The sequence below is a fragment of the Alosa alosa genome, chromosome 3, assembly GCF_017589495.1.
Source record: "Alosa alosa isolate M-15738 ecotype Scorff River chromosome 3, AALO_Geno_1.1, whole genome shotgun sequence".
Lineage (NCBI taxonomy): Eukaryota > Metazoa > Chordata > Actinopteri > Clupeiformes > Clupeidae > Alosa > Alosa alosa.
The window spans coordinates 25,770,366-25,788,174 of NC_063191.1; the positions used below are offsets into that span (position 1 = coordinate 25,770,366).

The 17,809-nt window shown below is 39.9% G+C and overlaps 2 protein-coding genes across 7 annotated transcripts in view; one reads left to right on the forward strand and one right to left on the reverse strand.

Annotated features, from left to right (window-relative positions):
* Positions 1 to 17,809, forward strand: part of LOC125292710 (gamma-crystallin M2-like) — a 238,608-nt gene that overhangs the window by 159,710 nt on the left and 61,089 nt on the right. The window lies entirely within an intron of this gene.
* LOC125292709 (gamma-crystallin M3-like) lies at positions 11,670 to 12,742 on the reverse strand. The gene is made up of 3 exons (XM_048240139.1): positions 12,680 to 12,742; positions 12,223 to 12,465; positions 11,670 to 12,126 (listed from the first exon to the last, which is right to left on the reverse strand). Exons 1-3 carry the CDS (start codon positions 12,686 to 12,688, stop codon positions 11,851 to 11,853), a joined length of 528 nt encoding a protein of 175 aa, XP_048096096.1. The 5' UTR covers positions 12,689 to 12,742; the 3' UTR covers positions 11,670 to 11,850.

Here is a 17,809-nt window from a genome sequence, read left to right on the forward strand (position 1 = left end):
ACGGTTTTGTTAAACTATTCAACTGTAACACTTGCCATCACGCACGCACCTCTTCCTCTCCCTCTCTCGTGCACTCACACACACGATGGCAAAGCATCCTCTTTGTGACAGGTCCCTTAACAAGCACATAGACCATTGTGCAGGCCTACTCTATGAAAATAATTGCTATCACTCAGCTCTTGGATTAACATGATACACAGGATTTACACTTGCAAAGTGATGCAAGTTGATAGACAATTGTGTATCAAAAGAAGAAAGAAAAGTTTGCATAGTTAAATGATTTTTAATTAAATTTTTGCAGCATATACTGTAGCCTTTCCTATCTACCCCCCTTTTTGACAACTGACATATCGGTTTTACATATCGGTTATCGGCCTCCTGTTTTGGTATCGGTTTACATATCGGTATCGGCCCTGAAAAAACCATATCGATCGATCCCTACTTACAAATCTATCTACGGGTACGGATCAGTTTTTACAGCTACAAATCAACCTTCCACAGTTGCTGTCTTTCAATTATGAAGCTATTCTGCCATTACGAATCTCTGCCGCTCGCACAAGTACATTTTCTGCAAGTACAAGTAACTTTTGAGACTGTTCTAGCACTTCCTGTTTAAAGGCCAATGGTGATTTTGACAAGCCAATCAGGAATCTAAGTTCACTAACCAACTTAGGCTTAGCCAGAGCCTGTCTATTAGACATTCTCTAGCTTAGCCTAAGCCTTATTTAAAATTTATTTCACAAAATCCAAGACCAAGAACAGACAGGACTGGACACATAGAGGCCAAAAAAATTGAGAATTCTACCGGGAATGTTAATGAAGACAAAGGAGTGAATGGCGGAAAGCTGAGGCGAGCTGCGCGATAATGAAAGCAGCCAAGGAGGGCCCGACGGTAATTGTAAAGCAATTTACAAAAGATTCACTGAACAAAAATGCTGATTTGCTGAATGGTGAGTTGCGTGTCCAGAGTCCCCGACAAAAGCATGCCGGGATGCTAAAATGTCCTGGTTTACACCAACCACTATTAATAAAAAATGTGTAAATAAATAAATTATTATAAAGTGTGCTCTTATTATAGCTCGATCATTAACTAAACCCATGTAGAAAGACTATAGCCTAAAGCATTCGGCGTAAGATTTCGATAATGTGTGTGTGTGCATGCGTGTCAGTCAATTGTAACAGTCTGCATAATCTTTGCAGCCAACCTTACAGTGTATCTCTTTAAGCATTGTTGCAATGCCTCTTCATATCTGCTTCGTTTTAACGGTTAGAACAATGCTAAAGAGTCATCATTATCAAAATAATCTATGGCTGAGTTAGCCTGGGTTTTCCCATGCTGCCTTGCGCGCGCGATTTAATTCACGCTGCTAGGCAGCCTGGATACCATGGAGCAAATGTTCGCCTCAGTTAGGGGGGGACCAATCACAGAACGGAGGGAGGGCAGTAAGACGATGACTACACACCGTAGCCGTTATGAGCCACGTACAGACACATTTGATAGACATTCATAGCGCCCAATAAACGGCTCTGGGCATTCGTAAACCACGTTTCAAATACGAGAAAATGAATGCCTAGTTCCCAGACTCCGTCTCATTTGAGATGGATATGACGTTAGCCAGGCTATGGCTGAGTTTTTTGTTTTCAAATGTTTTCATGCATGTCTGATAACGGGTGAGGAATGTTTAGGAGATAGACTATCGTACATCCTCAAATTATGGCCGGGGTATTTTATTTACTTAGGCTGCGCAAAGCACAGGCCTTTATTTGGGGCAGGCTTGTATTCAAGGCAGGCCTTTATTTCTTATGTGCCATTTGTGAGACATGCGTTTTGTTTAGAGCGGCATACCGGTAGACTATCATAAGCAGAAGATGTTCGGTTTGGTTTGGGATTTCATTTACTTTTAGGCTGTTTGATTATATTGCTAAGTGTTTGGACTGATGCATAGGCCTACGGTAGCCTAAATTGAGTTATTTTTTTTAATTACTGTATTTTCCAGACTATAAGTCACACTTTTTTTCATAGTTTGGCTGGCCCTGCGACTTATATATGAAAAAATATATAATTGAACTTGTTTTTAAATGTTAATTCATATTAACTGACATGAACCCTACATGAAACATTACTGTCTAGCCGCGAGAGAGCGCTCTCAAATGCACAAGTTCTGTGCACTTTCATTCAGAGATTAGTGGTAGCGCTATGCCTGAAGCACACGTGCATACCTAAATCCTCAAATTATGGCCGGGATTCTATTTATTTATCTAAATAAAGGCCAGTAATAATTGTGTTTCAATTTAACTCATAAAAGAGCTTTTCTTAATATTTTATATTGTTGGTTGGTTTAATATTGTTGCCAATGAAAAGTCATTGTCTTACACCACGAGTCTCCAACACATTGCTCTCAAGCTACCGGTTGCATGCCGCCCCCTTCTGAGCTTGCCAGAGGCTGAAACAGTAACCTATATTAAACACAATTGTTGCTGCCAGGCATTAGCCTACGAATTTTATAAAAAAGTAAATCATGCAGAATTAAAAAAATAACTAACTTTAGGCCATTTTTCAGCACAACACACGTTTCATGAATAAATGAAAGTGGATGCCTTATCTCGCTAGCCTGGCTATTATCTCGCAATAAGCGGATGGAAATCCCGACACCCTTTCATACAGTGGGCATCGCTTTCAAATGGCCACTTCAGTCGCGCATTACAAGGCGTGAAGCTTTAGTACCACTTTCAGCCACTGTGCGTCGCTCTGCCACTGTACATCGCTCTGCCTGCCGCCCCTTCTGAAAAAGCTCGATTTACCTCGATTTAGGCTACTTGGGTATGGCTTAAGGCTTGACTACACGGTGGTAACGGAAATCGAAATTTGCTGTCTACATTATTGTCAGTGTTGGGTTAAGGCAACTAGGCAAATCAAAACAGTGGTGTGATAATTGAGCCAGTAGAGAAATAACTGTTCAGAATTAATCTGTAGCCTTGGGTAGGCTTCTGCGACGTTTTTAACAGGCACGCTATAGAGGCTTAGACAACTATGACCCACGTTTTGGTTTCGTAAATTAATTTGCCCTACTTCTTGACTGCAATGTAGTCAATTGACTGCTTGACACAAATCAAAACAAATACATCTGCTTTATGCCGCAGAATTACATTCATATTTGGAACTTACATAGTCCAATGCATCGTTACACTACATTAGTGTTTCCCAAAACCATAGTAGCAACGAACATTCGCAACCACTATCGTAAAGTTGTTTAGTTACAACTACACCTCTCGACCTGTGGTAGAATGCTAGTAGAAGCATAGTTCCAGGGATCTTCATGTCAAAGACGTCACTGACGCCAGTTATTTGTTTGTAAATTAATAATTATAAATATATTTAAGTTTCTAATTGATATTTACACTTCTAACCACCATACATCCATATTTTAAAATGCCCAAGGCAGAAAATACATAAATTAAAAGTCAATTTGCAGCCATGTGCACGTAAGTAAAAGTCACACACCTGCAGATAATAATAAGGTGGTGTGCACTTTTTGACAAGTCAGCTGAGAGTATGTAGCCTTTGATTTTCATGGGGGGGGGGGGGTCCTTGTTAGTTTATGCAATCCAAGCCAAGAAGGCTGATTCTGATTTTGATAATATGATCTGCACAAAAGATAAACTTAGGTAAACAACGATGTCAATATTGTTGTCAAAATCTTAACCCAGATTCGAACACTTGGACAGGGGACTGGTAACTGCTGTGCAATGGCGGCTGTCATCTGCCGGCCTTAACGCAATGCGCCACAGAAGTATGTGCAGGTGCTCGTTCACGTGCTACTAAACGTCATTAACCACCTTAGTCCAGACTACTGAAGTTTGGAAACTATCATGGTCCAAACTTACAGTACTATTTAAGTACGACAGTTTTGGGAAACAGTCGTAACTTACATGTTGGTTAGTTGAACGATGCATCCTGTTAGTAAAAAGCTAACCTCAGTAGTTGTACGGAAAACGCACCCCAGATCAGCGTGTAGGCCATTAGCAATCTGTTTATTTTATTTTATGAAGCCTACACAGTAGATCACATGCCACATTCTCACTTTCAATAGACAGATGCAATAGCCATTGGTCAAGTATTGAGTATAAAGCAATTAAGATAGTACCCTATACAAAAAGTACTTCATACTATCATAAAAAATCGTTAAAACGAATAGCATTTTGCCACTTGACAAAACACTGGATTAAATATCGTAGGCACAGGAGAAAACTTGTACATCCATTGGCCCGTGGGGAGATCACATGCCAGTTGCCTCTCCCTTCAGTGCTATGACTTGTTCGGCTGTGAGCTTGTTTCGCAAAAAACTATTGCAGATATCAATGCGTCTTTGTTCATGGGTTTGGCCTCACAGCAGAGGCTTAGACAACTATGACCCACGTTTTGGTTTCGTAATTTGGCCTACTTATTGACTGCAATGTAGTCAATTGACTGCTTGACAGGTTATTTTTATTTTTCTGTACAATAAACAAATACATCTGCTTTATGCCGCAGAATTACGCACTTGGCCAGCCTATAGAACGGGCACATTTTGGAGAGAATAGAGAATGTACGCACGCAGGAATCTGTAGGCTATTTGTGGCTGGTTACCAGCAAACAATGTTTAATGCATTAACTCAAGATGTCAAACATTTTCTAAACAATACAAACAGAAAGGATGCAACAGGCAGAAAATGTAGAAGAGTCATTTCCAGTGGAAGAACAAAATGCTGAATGAAGCCCAAAGATATGAAGGCATATCTGGCAAGTTGTTATTTTTTGAAGACATAAATGGTTGGGATATAGGCCTAGTTTGCAAGAAGGAGACATAAAGCATGAGCATGCCACACTATCCACAGCTGTGGTAGCGGTAGCTGTGGGATAGGAGGATTACTGTTAGCGCAGGATTTATATAAAATTCTTCAACAGAAGGCCTGCCTCGAATGCAGGCTTCCCCAAAAAAAGGCCTGTGGTTTGCGCAGCCTACAGTAAGTAGGTCTTAGTGAGTTAGGAGTCCTCTAGACCAGCGGTCCCCAACCACCGGGCCGCGGGAAATTCCTAACCGGGCCGTAGCCTACGACATGAGTTTAAAAAAAAATGCATGCAAACTAAACTAAATTTAATTCGCAATAATGTCACGTTTTTACATGGCATAGGCCTATATGCAGTTTTTGATTGCACACATGTTTACATTTTGCAAGGTCTATTTTCTTACGTCTGTCTGTCCCGCCTTCAACACTTTTACATATTGCCTTCAGCGCTGTGCAGCCTCAGGTCAGCTCACTTCACTTGATCAGTTCTTGGCGAACGGTATGTCACATAAGTGGGAGTGTCACTAAATAAACTTTCTCTCTTAATAAGCAATAAGAACAGATAAACATAATTGTGTTCACAGTATTATTGTCTATAATCATGTATGATACCAATGAATCATTCTTTAGGACATGATATGAATAATTTAATTAGTCATGTGAACCGAGCTAGTTCTCCGTTTAAAATGTTACCTTAGCTAAGAGGCTAGCTGGCATGCTAACAACCGGACAGTAACTGGCAGCAGCATGGTCTGATATTAAGTTATTTTATTACAAACGCTAAAAAATTACACTTTTAGGCTTGAAATGATCCCAAACACTTACAGATTATGACAAAATTTTCCATAAAACCCTCAACAAATCCAGAAAGACATAATGACCAATCTATTGCTAAAATTCCACAAGTCTCCATTGACATTAGTGCTTCGAGGGTTTACTCTGGTCTGCATAAAGGGGGATTTCCCCCCCTCCCCCTTGCAATAATCAAACGCAGAAATTGTTGAACGTTTGCGCCTCTCGCTCCGCTTAACCCTCTCTGGTTTAAAGCTGTCTGCGTGTTGTAGGCTAGATTTGCGCGAGTTCTTTCTATCTTACTTTTGTAAGTTGCGACCACCTAGGCTATGTTATAGACGTTCTATGAGGTACCAGTGTTTATCTGTGTCACAAAACAATAAGCTTTGTCAGGCTACTTTTAAAATGATATTCAGGGCTATATACATTTAAAACATTCGGGGCTGAAGACCCGACAAAGCCTTGCGTTAATTCTTCAGGTGGGAAGTGTCAGGAATTTTCATACGAGAGACGCTCTCATTGGTGGTTAGTATATGAAGTACGGAATTGACAGCAACATATCCAATCACATTATGAGAGATGCTGAATTTAACATTAACTGCGATGTTTGATTTTAAATTAATGTAAATTTAGCCGGGACTGTAAGCTGGCACACGTGGGTGCTGGATGTTTTCAGTGGGTGCCCGAGAGACGGAGCACCCACGGGATCGGCCCATGACAAGCGTATCTCAAGGGTTGCATCCATTACAAACAAACATGCAATGTGAACGTCTGGGATTGGGGAGAGCACTAAATGCTCTTCTGAATAAGCACGAAGTCAAGCCTTTAAATGAAAAACACTCTTTAATAATCAAAGAAATAAATGCTAATGAAGTAAACTTGTGACCATCAAAAATAGTTTATCGCCTGTAACTCCGTGATAACAGGAAGGCATTTGGCTGAGCAACGGAGGTTAATATGCTCTATATTTTGTCCAAATGATGTCTGTCTATCATCGTTGCACTCGGAGAAAACCAGAATGTTTAATTTGTCCTGCGTTTCTTCTACGGTTGCAAACGGGATTCACTCGCCGTCAGAGGTGGGCGAAGTACTCAATTTCAGTACTTAAGTCAAAGTACAGATACTACTGGTCAAATGTTACTCCGATACAAGTAAAAGTTGCATATTCAAAATTGTACTTAAGTGAAAGTACTGAAGTACTTGATTTTAAAAATACTTAAGTATTAAAGTACAATTTGAAATTACATGTGTAAGGTTTAACACTTAAATGCATGCCCCTGACTAGCTTGTATAAGCTGCAGAATAAGGGATTATAGAATGTTACAGAATGAAGAAACCCAACTGACAGAAAGAAAATGTTTATTTTCTATCAAACTGGCTTGACATGAAAGCAACATTCAAGCAACTTTACATCACAGGTCCAACAGTGGCTCATGGTTTCTGAGGGCAAGTAAGGTAGGTGTGTGTGTAGCACAGCCTACTTCATGCTTAAATCTAACCAACCATTTCAAGGAAACAAAAGAGACTACATGGGTGCACAAATTCCCTTTCCACTTTGTGTTTACAGTATAGACAGCCAACCATTTTAAGTAAACTAAACAAGTCTACATGGGTGCACAAATTCACTTCCCATCACTTAAAATGGTTGCCTGTCTATACTGTAAACAAATAAGACTACATGGGTCCACAAATTCACTCCCCATCACTGTGTATAGACACCAGAATATGCTTCCGCAGGTTGGACGGCGAATTTTTGTATGCAGTGATGTGGTTTACTTTCGGCAAACAAAGCACGCATTTAAAACGATAGGAATCGTTCATCCGTTCAGTAAACTTAAACATTTTTTCGAGATACGGCCATGGGTGCGAGTACTCGACAGGGCATCCGCCTTCATCTCCGTCTCCGTCTACCTCCATCTTGCTGTCGATTTAGGAATAGAGAACGGTTAGACGTTGAACTTGGTTTTATAGCCTAGCGCACAGATGTGACGCAACCCTGATTAGTGATAGGCTGTCACCTGCGAACAAACCATCACATTTTAGAAGAGAGGGGAGGGGGGGACAGAGTTTCGATATAGGCTAGACCTAGTTTATTGAAAGTTAAAAGTAACGAGAGCCTTAACAGAAATGTAGTGAAGTTAAAAGTACGATTTTTGTCATTCAGATGTAGTGAAGTGAAAGTGAAAGTATTTTTAAAAAAATTATCTCAAGTGAAGTACAAATACTCAAAATCAGTACTTTAGTACAGTACTTAAGTAAATGTACTTCGTTACTGCCCACCTCTTCTCGCCGTTAACCAAATATTTCTTTATTAGGGCAGGGCAGGCATATTTCTGGCTATTAAATTATTTCTAAACCAGTCTGCTAAAGTCTGTAGTGAAGTCTGTGTAGGGTTTTCCAGCTCCATTTCTTATTACGAGAGACCCTGCTCCAGGCGCGTCGTTAGACCTGGGCATTCGGGGCTATAGCCCCGGATCCTCTGGGGATAGCCCCGGATCTATGGGCCGTCAACAACAACAACAACAAAAACTCTAATCGTGAATGAAATAAATAGCCCCGTACTGTAGATGAGACTTTTGTGTTTTGTGTCCATTGTGTGCATTAACAGCAGCACAAGCAAATCTGACGTGATCTGAGCAGGTTTAGAATCATTTGGTGCAAAATGTTGCAATTTCAAGTAGGCTACCTTCTCCTCTACGCTATTACGCATTGCTGTTTCGTGCTTCTACTAACTAGCCTTAGCGAAATAAGTGTACAGAAGGATAAATGGATATTAGAAGTTTATTTAGAAGTTTAGAAGTTTATTTATCAAGAAGTGGAAACTCACAGTGTGTCATCATCTCCCGCAACCCAGGAGGACATTTCGATCAGCTCAGGTTCGTGAAACGCAGCCCTCAAAGACAACGTTGATCAATGCTGGTCTGATGTTACTAGCTAGCAGGCTACCACTGCACCTCACTAACTTGAAGGACAGTTTGTTTGAATAACTAGAAAGAGACACCAACACGGTTTGGTTCTGTAGAATGGAATCACATTATTCACCACCAACAAAAAATTATTTTCCATGACAGTATAGGCTAGTAGTTGCGCCAATCTTTTTTTACCACAGGTTAGCAGTGCAGACTTCATTCAGACTTTATTCATTCACTGACGTTGGTATGATTCCAAGAAACGGTCGAATGTGACCTTCAGGAGCGAGCGGAGCAAGTTGAGCAGAGTTGAATGAATGAGGAGCGAGCGGTTTTCACAGACGGACTTTGGCTATAATACCTAACATCAAGCTATTCCCCTTCACCAGTCCAGTAATTGTGTCCAATATTATACTTTCAGTGATCATTTGAAATACATAGCGATAATAAACAAGACTTTTGCCGTCTCAGTACTTTCAACCCAGCTGGCAGCCAGCAGATTGCCAATACACGAAGATCGGACTATCTGACCATCAATCTAACGTTAGGCTTACGTCCTCCAACAACGTTACTAGCTAGCTCATTGAATTCGAAATGATAAACTGCACACAGCCCCACACACGAACATGAAAAACATGACTAAAATGACATAACTGCTGGGGTCATCTTGAACTTGAGGCCGGAGTGACCTTTTACTGTCTATGGGTGTGACCAATCCTCTCGGGGCGGCTGTTAACTGGGAATAAATATCAACAAACATATCTGGGCATAATCACGTGCAGTTAGATGTACTGAGTGCAGTTTCAATATATCGTGATTTACTATTGAATCACATGCACAGTAAATATGGTAAACCTGACCTCGTTTGAGGGGGCTTCCAAGCAATGCATGCTGGGCTTGATTTTGACAGAATGGAACTTTTTCTTTGAGCAAAAGTTTGTGATACACAACCCAAATGCATTGCTTTCAAGGCACCCATAGCCCATTAATTGAAGGTGGTGACGTCCAAATGTTTATCCCGAGACGAACGCTCACACCTGTGCACTTGACAGAGGTGCATGACGATGTTTATTCTACAGGCTATTTTAATGTCATATTTTGGGTGTTGTATGTGGTGCACTTTGGCAGAAGAGACGTTCTCCTTACATGGTCTTTAAACATCAAAATATTCGGAATGCCGTGACGAGAGTCATTACGATTGGCCTTCCTTTTCATTCTCAAAGTGGGTTAAAATTGCATGTTCATCAGCTCGATTTTCAAAATCTCTCGGGGGAGAAACCCTCGAACCCCCGGACAAAAAGGACTCTAATTTCTGGGCTCTAGCCCCAAATGTTTTCAATAGCTAGCGACGCCCCTGCCCTGCTCACTTGAGACCTCTGCCAGTTGTTGCAGCGTCGTTGCAGCGTCACTGGAAAAATACAAATTAAAGTCGCGTGATGACCGCGAGGCAAGTCGAAGCACTGCCCACTGTACATGAACCATCAAATACCCCACAGATTTTTCTCTCTCGTGCATGGGCATTTAATCTGCTGCCGGCTTGTCACTCCACATCGCCCAAAATGCTTGATTGCATTGCATTCTGTACATTTTTAGCTAAATATTTATGTACCACATCAACATTTTTGTTCAGTGAATCTTTTTTAAATTGCTTTACAATTACTGTCGGGCCTATAGACCGATCGCCTGGTTTGCGCTTCGGTCACATCCTTTTAAAACCATCTTTTTCTCTCTCATGAACATTTAATCTGTTGCCAACTTGTGACTCCACATTGCCCAAAATGCTTGATTGTATTGTATTCTCCACATTTTAGCTAAATTTTGGTGTACCACATGGCATTTTCTTTCAGTGAATCTTTTGCTTTACAATTAGACCTTCAGGCCCTCCTCTTGGCTGCTTTCACTCATTCGTCTTCAATAACATTAATCTTTTTGGCCTCAATAGTCCAGTTACATAGTCTGTTTTTGGTTTTGGATTATGTGAAATACATTTTTAAATAAATGCGACTTATCAGGGAATTCAAGCGGAACCCACGCAACTCTACCATTAATCCCTACCGACTCCATAAACGATAAAAGAGTAAAAGAGTTGCTAGACTACCCTGGCTGCATATTACATTTGCTGCCGCTAGGGTGCGTCTAGATTTCTAGGCTACCTGGCGGCAACACTTGTGTTTAAATATAGGCTTACTGCTTCAGCCTCTGGCAAGCTCAGAAGGGGGTGGCAAGCGACTGGTAGCTTGAGAGCAACGTGTTGGAGACCCAGTGTAAGACAACGACTTTTCATTGGCAACCGTATTAAACCAACCTACAATATAAAATATTAAGAAGAGCTCTTTTATTTCATTGAGTTAAATCGAAGCAATGTAGGCAATTATTACCCCGGCTTGTAGACTATTTGGGGGCCGGCCTTTATTTGTCTGAATCTGAGGCTCGGCTATAACTAGAATCCATAATTTGAGGATTTACGGTATGCACGCATGTTTTAGGCATAGTGCAAACCCTAATCTCTGACTGAAAGTGCGCAGAACTTGTGCATTTACATAACAATATTTAATACATTTTCCCGGTGGTGACACCCCCGAACCCCCTTTAAGTTTTGGTCTTAAGTACGAACAAATTTCTGACCTATCGCAAGTTCACCAAGCTCCCAATCTCATTCCACAAGCCTAGAGCGCCCTCTCGCGCTGTAGACGGTAATGTTTCATGTAGGGTTCATGTTAATTCATGCTGACTAACATTTTTTTTAAAAATGTTAAATTATATATATTTTGATAATGATAATAAATATATGTATATATATATTTGACTATAAGTCGCAGGACTAGCCAAACTATGAAAAAATGTGTGACTTATAGTCCAGAAAATACGGTAGTAATTAAGATTAGTGGTCTGGAAAATATATTAACTATGCATGATAGTTAATATATTACTATTACTAGAAATGGTAATTGATTACTATAGTAATAGATTAATATTTCTGCCGAAATAACCTAGTCTTTCAGCAAACTGCATGTGGACACACATGCCATTCATAAGGTGTAGTGCTGACACAGTCCAATAGGTGGTGTTTCTGTCCTCTGTGTGTACTGATCTACAGTATGGGCAGACATATCCAGAAAACAAAATTGACACTAGATTGAGGAATGTGTATGACTTTTTAATTTCAGGTCAAGGGAGAGTGTAAGGGAGAATGTGACAGCAAAAAAACTATAAACTGTTTTTAAAAAGATATCACACTTCCCTCATTGTAAAAAGGGAAATATTTTATTTGAGTCATTATTTTACCCACTGTTCGGCCAAGAAATTATGACAATATAAACATTTACATCATATCAGTGATGCGCTTCATGCTCATGAATTTCATGTTGTTGAATCCCATGTTCCTGAAGCTTCTGTACTCTCCAGGCCTCATGTACATCATTCTGCCTCTGAAGTGGGGCTGCTCATACATGAGCCAGTGGCCATCCATAACATTGCAGGACTGGCAGTCAGACATACGGTAACGGTCCATGATGGAGTCACAGTCATCATTCAGCTCCATCATCTGACCACCGAAGTTCTCCCTCTCGTAGATCCTCATTCTGTACTGTCCTCTGTGCTGTAGAAATAAGATGTCACAAAAAGTTTAGTTCTGTAGGAAAATTATCATAATAGTCATTATGATAAAAATATGTATAATTATGAACTTGTATACCATGGGGATCATGCGGCAGGATCTGATGCAGTCGTTCCAACCAAACATGTTCATGTAGTCAGAGTACTCGCCCCTCCTCATGAAGTGCTGGTTACCCATGAAGTTGGGACGGTCGTAGACCATGAAGCAGCCGCTCTCCACCCTGCAGGATTGGCAGCGGCTGAGATGAGAGTGCATATCAGAGCAGTCTCCCATGGACTCATAGGAGCGACCCTGGAAGTTTTTGTCCTCGTAGAAGATTATCTGAAAGCATAGATTGATAAATGGTTACTAATTAAATTAAATAAGCCCCATAAATGAGAATTCAGTATAATTAAGGATAGTTTCACTGTAGAACTATCCTGATGTTAGTTATCAGTTATTGATACTGACAATTCATATTTAAAAGTAGAAAAAAAGTTCTGAATTTGGATTGTCGTGTTGGGAAGAGTTAGTGTTGGCCTTTGATGTTACATACCTTTCCCATGTTGATGTTTGTTGGAGATGGCTGTGTCCCAGGACTGACCGAGTGATGCACTGACATCCTGGCGATTTAACCCCAACTTTTATAGCCGATCAGCGTAAATAACATGTTCGCCATTGTATATAAACATCTGACCCAGCAACAACACATTGAAACCTGCCCTGCAGGGAAAGCTCCAACGGGTTTGTTGTTCTTCACTGTATGCTCTTCTGTAGCATGCGTGTTGGTATTGTTTCTGTATGAAGTAAAAAGAAGTTTCCAGTTCCACACACATCACTACACAACAGAGGCTCTAAATGTCCCCCATACACATTTTTAACATTTCTAAGGGAAACATTAGGGGTTTCCATCCCATTTTGTTGTTATATTTGAGTTTATTCATGAAAATCATTCTTAAAGTGTATATGTCAAGTTAAAAAAGCATTTTTGACAAATGAAGGGACATGAAGCAAGATAGCAGTGAGTAGTGATTTTTCTTGAAAAATCAACTTTAAATACAATAGAACAATATTTACAGTTATTTTTATAACTGAATTTATGAACATTCCAGACACAGTGATGGCCTTATAAGAGAGACTCCAGCAAAGTTGAGCATAGGGGAGAATGGGTTTTAACTGCATTTTCTTTTACACTGATAAGGCCAAAAATGTCCTCTATGACATACCAGTGGTTCATAAGCATGAGCCTGCCTGGCAGGGACAGGGTAAAGACATAGGCTACAAAATTTAGGTAAATCATGGCCATCAGTAAGAAATTGATTAGGGGTGTGAGTAGGATCGGATCACTATTAGTATGTATCATGGCTTCAAAATTGCAGTTGTGTCATTTTCCATCACATAGGCCAGTGGTTCTTAAACTTTTTGTCTGGCGACCCCACAAAAAAGTATGGCGAGGTCTGGCGACCCCACTTTCCCCAAACCCATTCTAAGTCCTTACTCAAATACCCCCCTCAAACAACTAAATCAAGCAAAAACTAGAACGCAAAGTCATTTGTTTTATTTACTCCATATGAACAAGAACCGAGAAAACCAAACAATCACGATTAAACAAGTGTAGGCTGCCGCCATATCAGATCAGAGCGCTATGTGCGTAGCGTGCGCGCGCACACACAAGCATGCACACACACACGGCGACACGGAGATTTTCCTCCACGGTGCTGAGCCGACATCTGTATTTTGAGATGTCGTTTCATTTTGACAGGTTTTAAGCTCTCATTCGCCAGAACATCGCCGCAAATCACACATTGTGGGTGGTCGAGGTATCTTTAACTTGGCAAGTGAATGCATATTTCTAAAATTCTTTCTGATAAAGCCGACGCGCCGTTTGTTCTTTTTTATCCTCACCGGCCTGTAGACTTGTCCCATCTGAGGATCACGGAGGAGTAGACGCACTAGATGGCACTAACGAGCTTTTGTTCAATTTTTTAAGCAGCCACCTGTCCACTTTGGCTAGTAGGCTACCTAGGTTTTTTGTTTTGTTTTACTTAAAATAGCGGGAACAAGTTGAGTTTGCATAGTGGGAGCAGATTGTTTCTATCAGCGGACCAGTAGCTCATAGGCTGAACCAGATCTCGTTGAAAGACGAAAACATTTCTCTCTCTTCTCTTAACTGCGTGTAAATAAGAAAAAGGCAGAAAAGGCCAATATTATTTCCCTTTGTTTCAACTAATAATAACTTCAGACTGAATACAGAAAATAATTGGCGACCCCTAGTTTAAGAATCACTGACATAGGCTTTCATATACAACAAATTAAGCAGAATCAGTAAGCAAATTAATAGTCTGTCTATAGCTAACATTAGTTGATAAGCAGATGGATATATAAAGAGCAAATGTGTGGTAGCCCATATTCACTGATGGTTTTATAGTCAGATCTCTAAAGCAGGAAGCATATATGCCCATGGTTGGCTGAACACAGACTAATGAGTTGCTTACTGATTCTACTTAGTTTAGGCTATATATGTGATGGCAAGTGACTAACTGGCATTTTCAAGCATTGCTACTCACCCATATCCTCTTCATCACATCACATCAATAATGGTTGCCAGTAAAGAAAAAATGAAATGAAAAAATGTTGCCAGTAAAGAAAAAACAGCGTTTGTATGGTTATATTGCTTGACAGGGGGCGATCCCAAGCAGCTTTCAGCCATTAGGCTACTTTGAGAACATTTCCTAATTCACCCGGCACTGATATTCAAAATGTTGAAAACTATTTCGACATACAAGCAGTTTAATTAAATGTAATTTGGTAACACTTTACTTGACAGTATCGACATGAGTTATAAAAATAACTTGGAACACTTGACACAGTCATGACTCATGAAACCTAACCCTAATCCTAACCCCAACCCTAACCCTAACTCTAAACCTAACCCTAACTTGTTATGACAAAAACTGAATGTCACTTAATAGAGCTGGTAAATCCCGCCCCTTCCGCTATCCCCGCTGGACCTCTCGATTGAAAAATTGTTAATGCAAGTGAATGTGAGAAAATAATTAATTTCTGGTCCCGTTTGAATTTTGCCATGAATGTCAACATATGTTGTCTGTGAATTTTTAATATAAATTTTCGTGTAAAGAATGCTACAATTTAGCGGGTAGAAGTTTGATGCGGTTAAACTTTGTGTGAGAGCACTTTGTGGACTACAGCTTTCCCCTAGACGACAGCTAACTAGTTTCCCATAACAACCATCAGTTGGTCGAGATGAAGAGGGTTATTAAGATCGACTTTGAACATAGTGAACCATACAACTTTACAATTACACTGTATCATAGTGTTAATGTGTTGAGTGAAGCTAGACATGTTTCAAATATTTTTGTTACCATGTGTGTTTATTCCTGCCGTTACAAAAACTAGCATATCAGCTAATGTTAGCGATTAGCTCACGTCACATAGGCGACATGTAGTGTTTCTTGTTATGTCTTTTCCATAACTGCTTGCCGAGGAATCATATAATATACTGTCAAACTCGTAACATGAAAAATTATATTAAAAATTCACAGACAACATATGTTCAGATTCATGGCACAATTCAAACGGGACCAGAAAATAATTATTTTCTCACGTTCACTTGCATTGAAAATTTTTCAATCTAAAGGTCCACTGGGGGTTTAGCGGATGGGCGGGACTTACCAGCTCTATAACAGAAGCGTTATGTCATAAACGTTTATGACACGTTCATGACAGTGTCATGTTATGAGGGGCCGTCTAGGCCTTAATTCATACTTGGTCTTACACACACTATCATAATCTTACACATACACCACTATACTCATGCACACTCACTATTGTAGTCATTTTACATGTATGTATGAGAGGGTATAGTCGTGTATGTGAAGGAGTATAGTAGTGAATGTGAGAGAGTAGAGTATAGTAGTGTATGTGAGAGAGTATAGTAGTGTATGTGAGAGAGTATAGTAGTGTATGTGAGAGAGTATAGTAGTGTATGTGAGAGACTATAGTAGTGTATGTGAAAGAATATAGTAGTGTATGTGAGAGAGTATAGTAGTGTATGTGAGAGTTTGGTAGTGTATGTGAGAGAGTATAGTAGTGTATGTGAGAGAGAGTTTAGTAGTGTATGCGAGAGAGTATACTAGTGTATGCAAGAGAGTATAGTAGTGTATGTGAAGGAGTATAGTAGTGAATGTGAGAGAGTAGAGTAGAGTAGTGTATGTGAGAGAGTATAGTAGTGTATGTGAGTTTAGTAGTATATGTGAGAGACTATAGTAGTGTATGTGAAAGACTATAGTAGTGTATGTGAAAGACTATAGTAGTGTATGTGAGAGAGTATAGTAGTGTATGTGAGAGTTTGGTAGTGTATGTGAGAGAGTATAATAGTGTATGCGAGAGAGTTTAGCAGTGTATGCGAGAAGGTATAGTAGTGAATGCAAGAGAGTATAGTAGTGAATGCGAGAGAGTATAGTAGTATATGTGAGAGAGTATAGTGGTGTATGTGAGAGAGTATAGTGGTGTGTGTGAGAGTTTGCATGAAACGGAAGGGAGTTTGCATGAAACGGAAGGAGTTTGATTTCTCAGTTCCTGATTGGTTTGTCAATGTCACTTCTCTCTAGCTAGCCAATTAAAATCAAGGAAGGGGCGGGACCTACACTGTCAACAATGTTCGTGTAGACCTAGTGGTCGAGGAAAAAATCAGCCAAGTCCTATGTGACTAAATATTAAACTACTATTGCAAACCGAATGCAAATTAGGCTACAAAGACATGAGGGGTGCCTATTCTATTGTAATAGCCTATGCTACCAGCTCTTTTTGTCTGGCGAAGTCATATTTTAGTGAACGAGATCTGAAAGATTGCTGCCATTGCAGTTAGCTAACATTCCAGCAACATTTCAAAAAGGACATGCATTACAGTTTGGCTGGCAGACGTTTTGGTAACCTTGTCTGCTGTTGCCAGTCACATCGCTATTTTTGCACTGACAGCCAAAGATTCTAGAACAGAGGTATCAAATCTAGTGAATAAATTGTAAAATATGAAATATAGCTCATATAAATTACATGTATGAAAAATGGCCATTTTCCACGATAGAATTTGGCATGCAGGGTGTCATATGAAAGCTCAAAGACTGTATCGGGATGAGGTGTAATATTTCACGGCAAATGATGTGTGGGCAATAGGTATTAAGTATGGTAAAATATAAAATATAGCTCATGTAAAGTAAATCTATAAAATATGGCCATTTTCCACAACAAAATTTGGCATGCAGGGGGTCATATGAAAGCTCAAAGACTGTAGTTTCGGGATGTGGTGTAATATTTCACGGCAAATGATTTTTGGGCAATAAGCATCAAATCTAGTGCATAAATGGTCAAATACAAAATATAGCTCAAATAATTTAAATCTATGAAATATGGCCATTTTCCACGACGAAAGTTGGCATGCAGGGTGTCATATGAAAGCTCAGAGACTGTAGTATCGGGATGTGATGTAATATCTCACGGCAAATGTTGTGTGGGCAATAGGTATCAAGTCTAGTGCAGACCCTTTGTGGAATATGAAAAACAGCTCATGTAATTTCAATTGCAATAAAAAGGGTTAATTTCCACAACGAAATTGGCCATGCATGGTGTCAAATGAAAGCTCAGAGACTGTAGTTTCGGGATGTGGTGT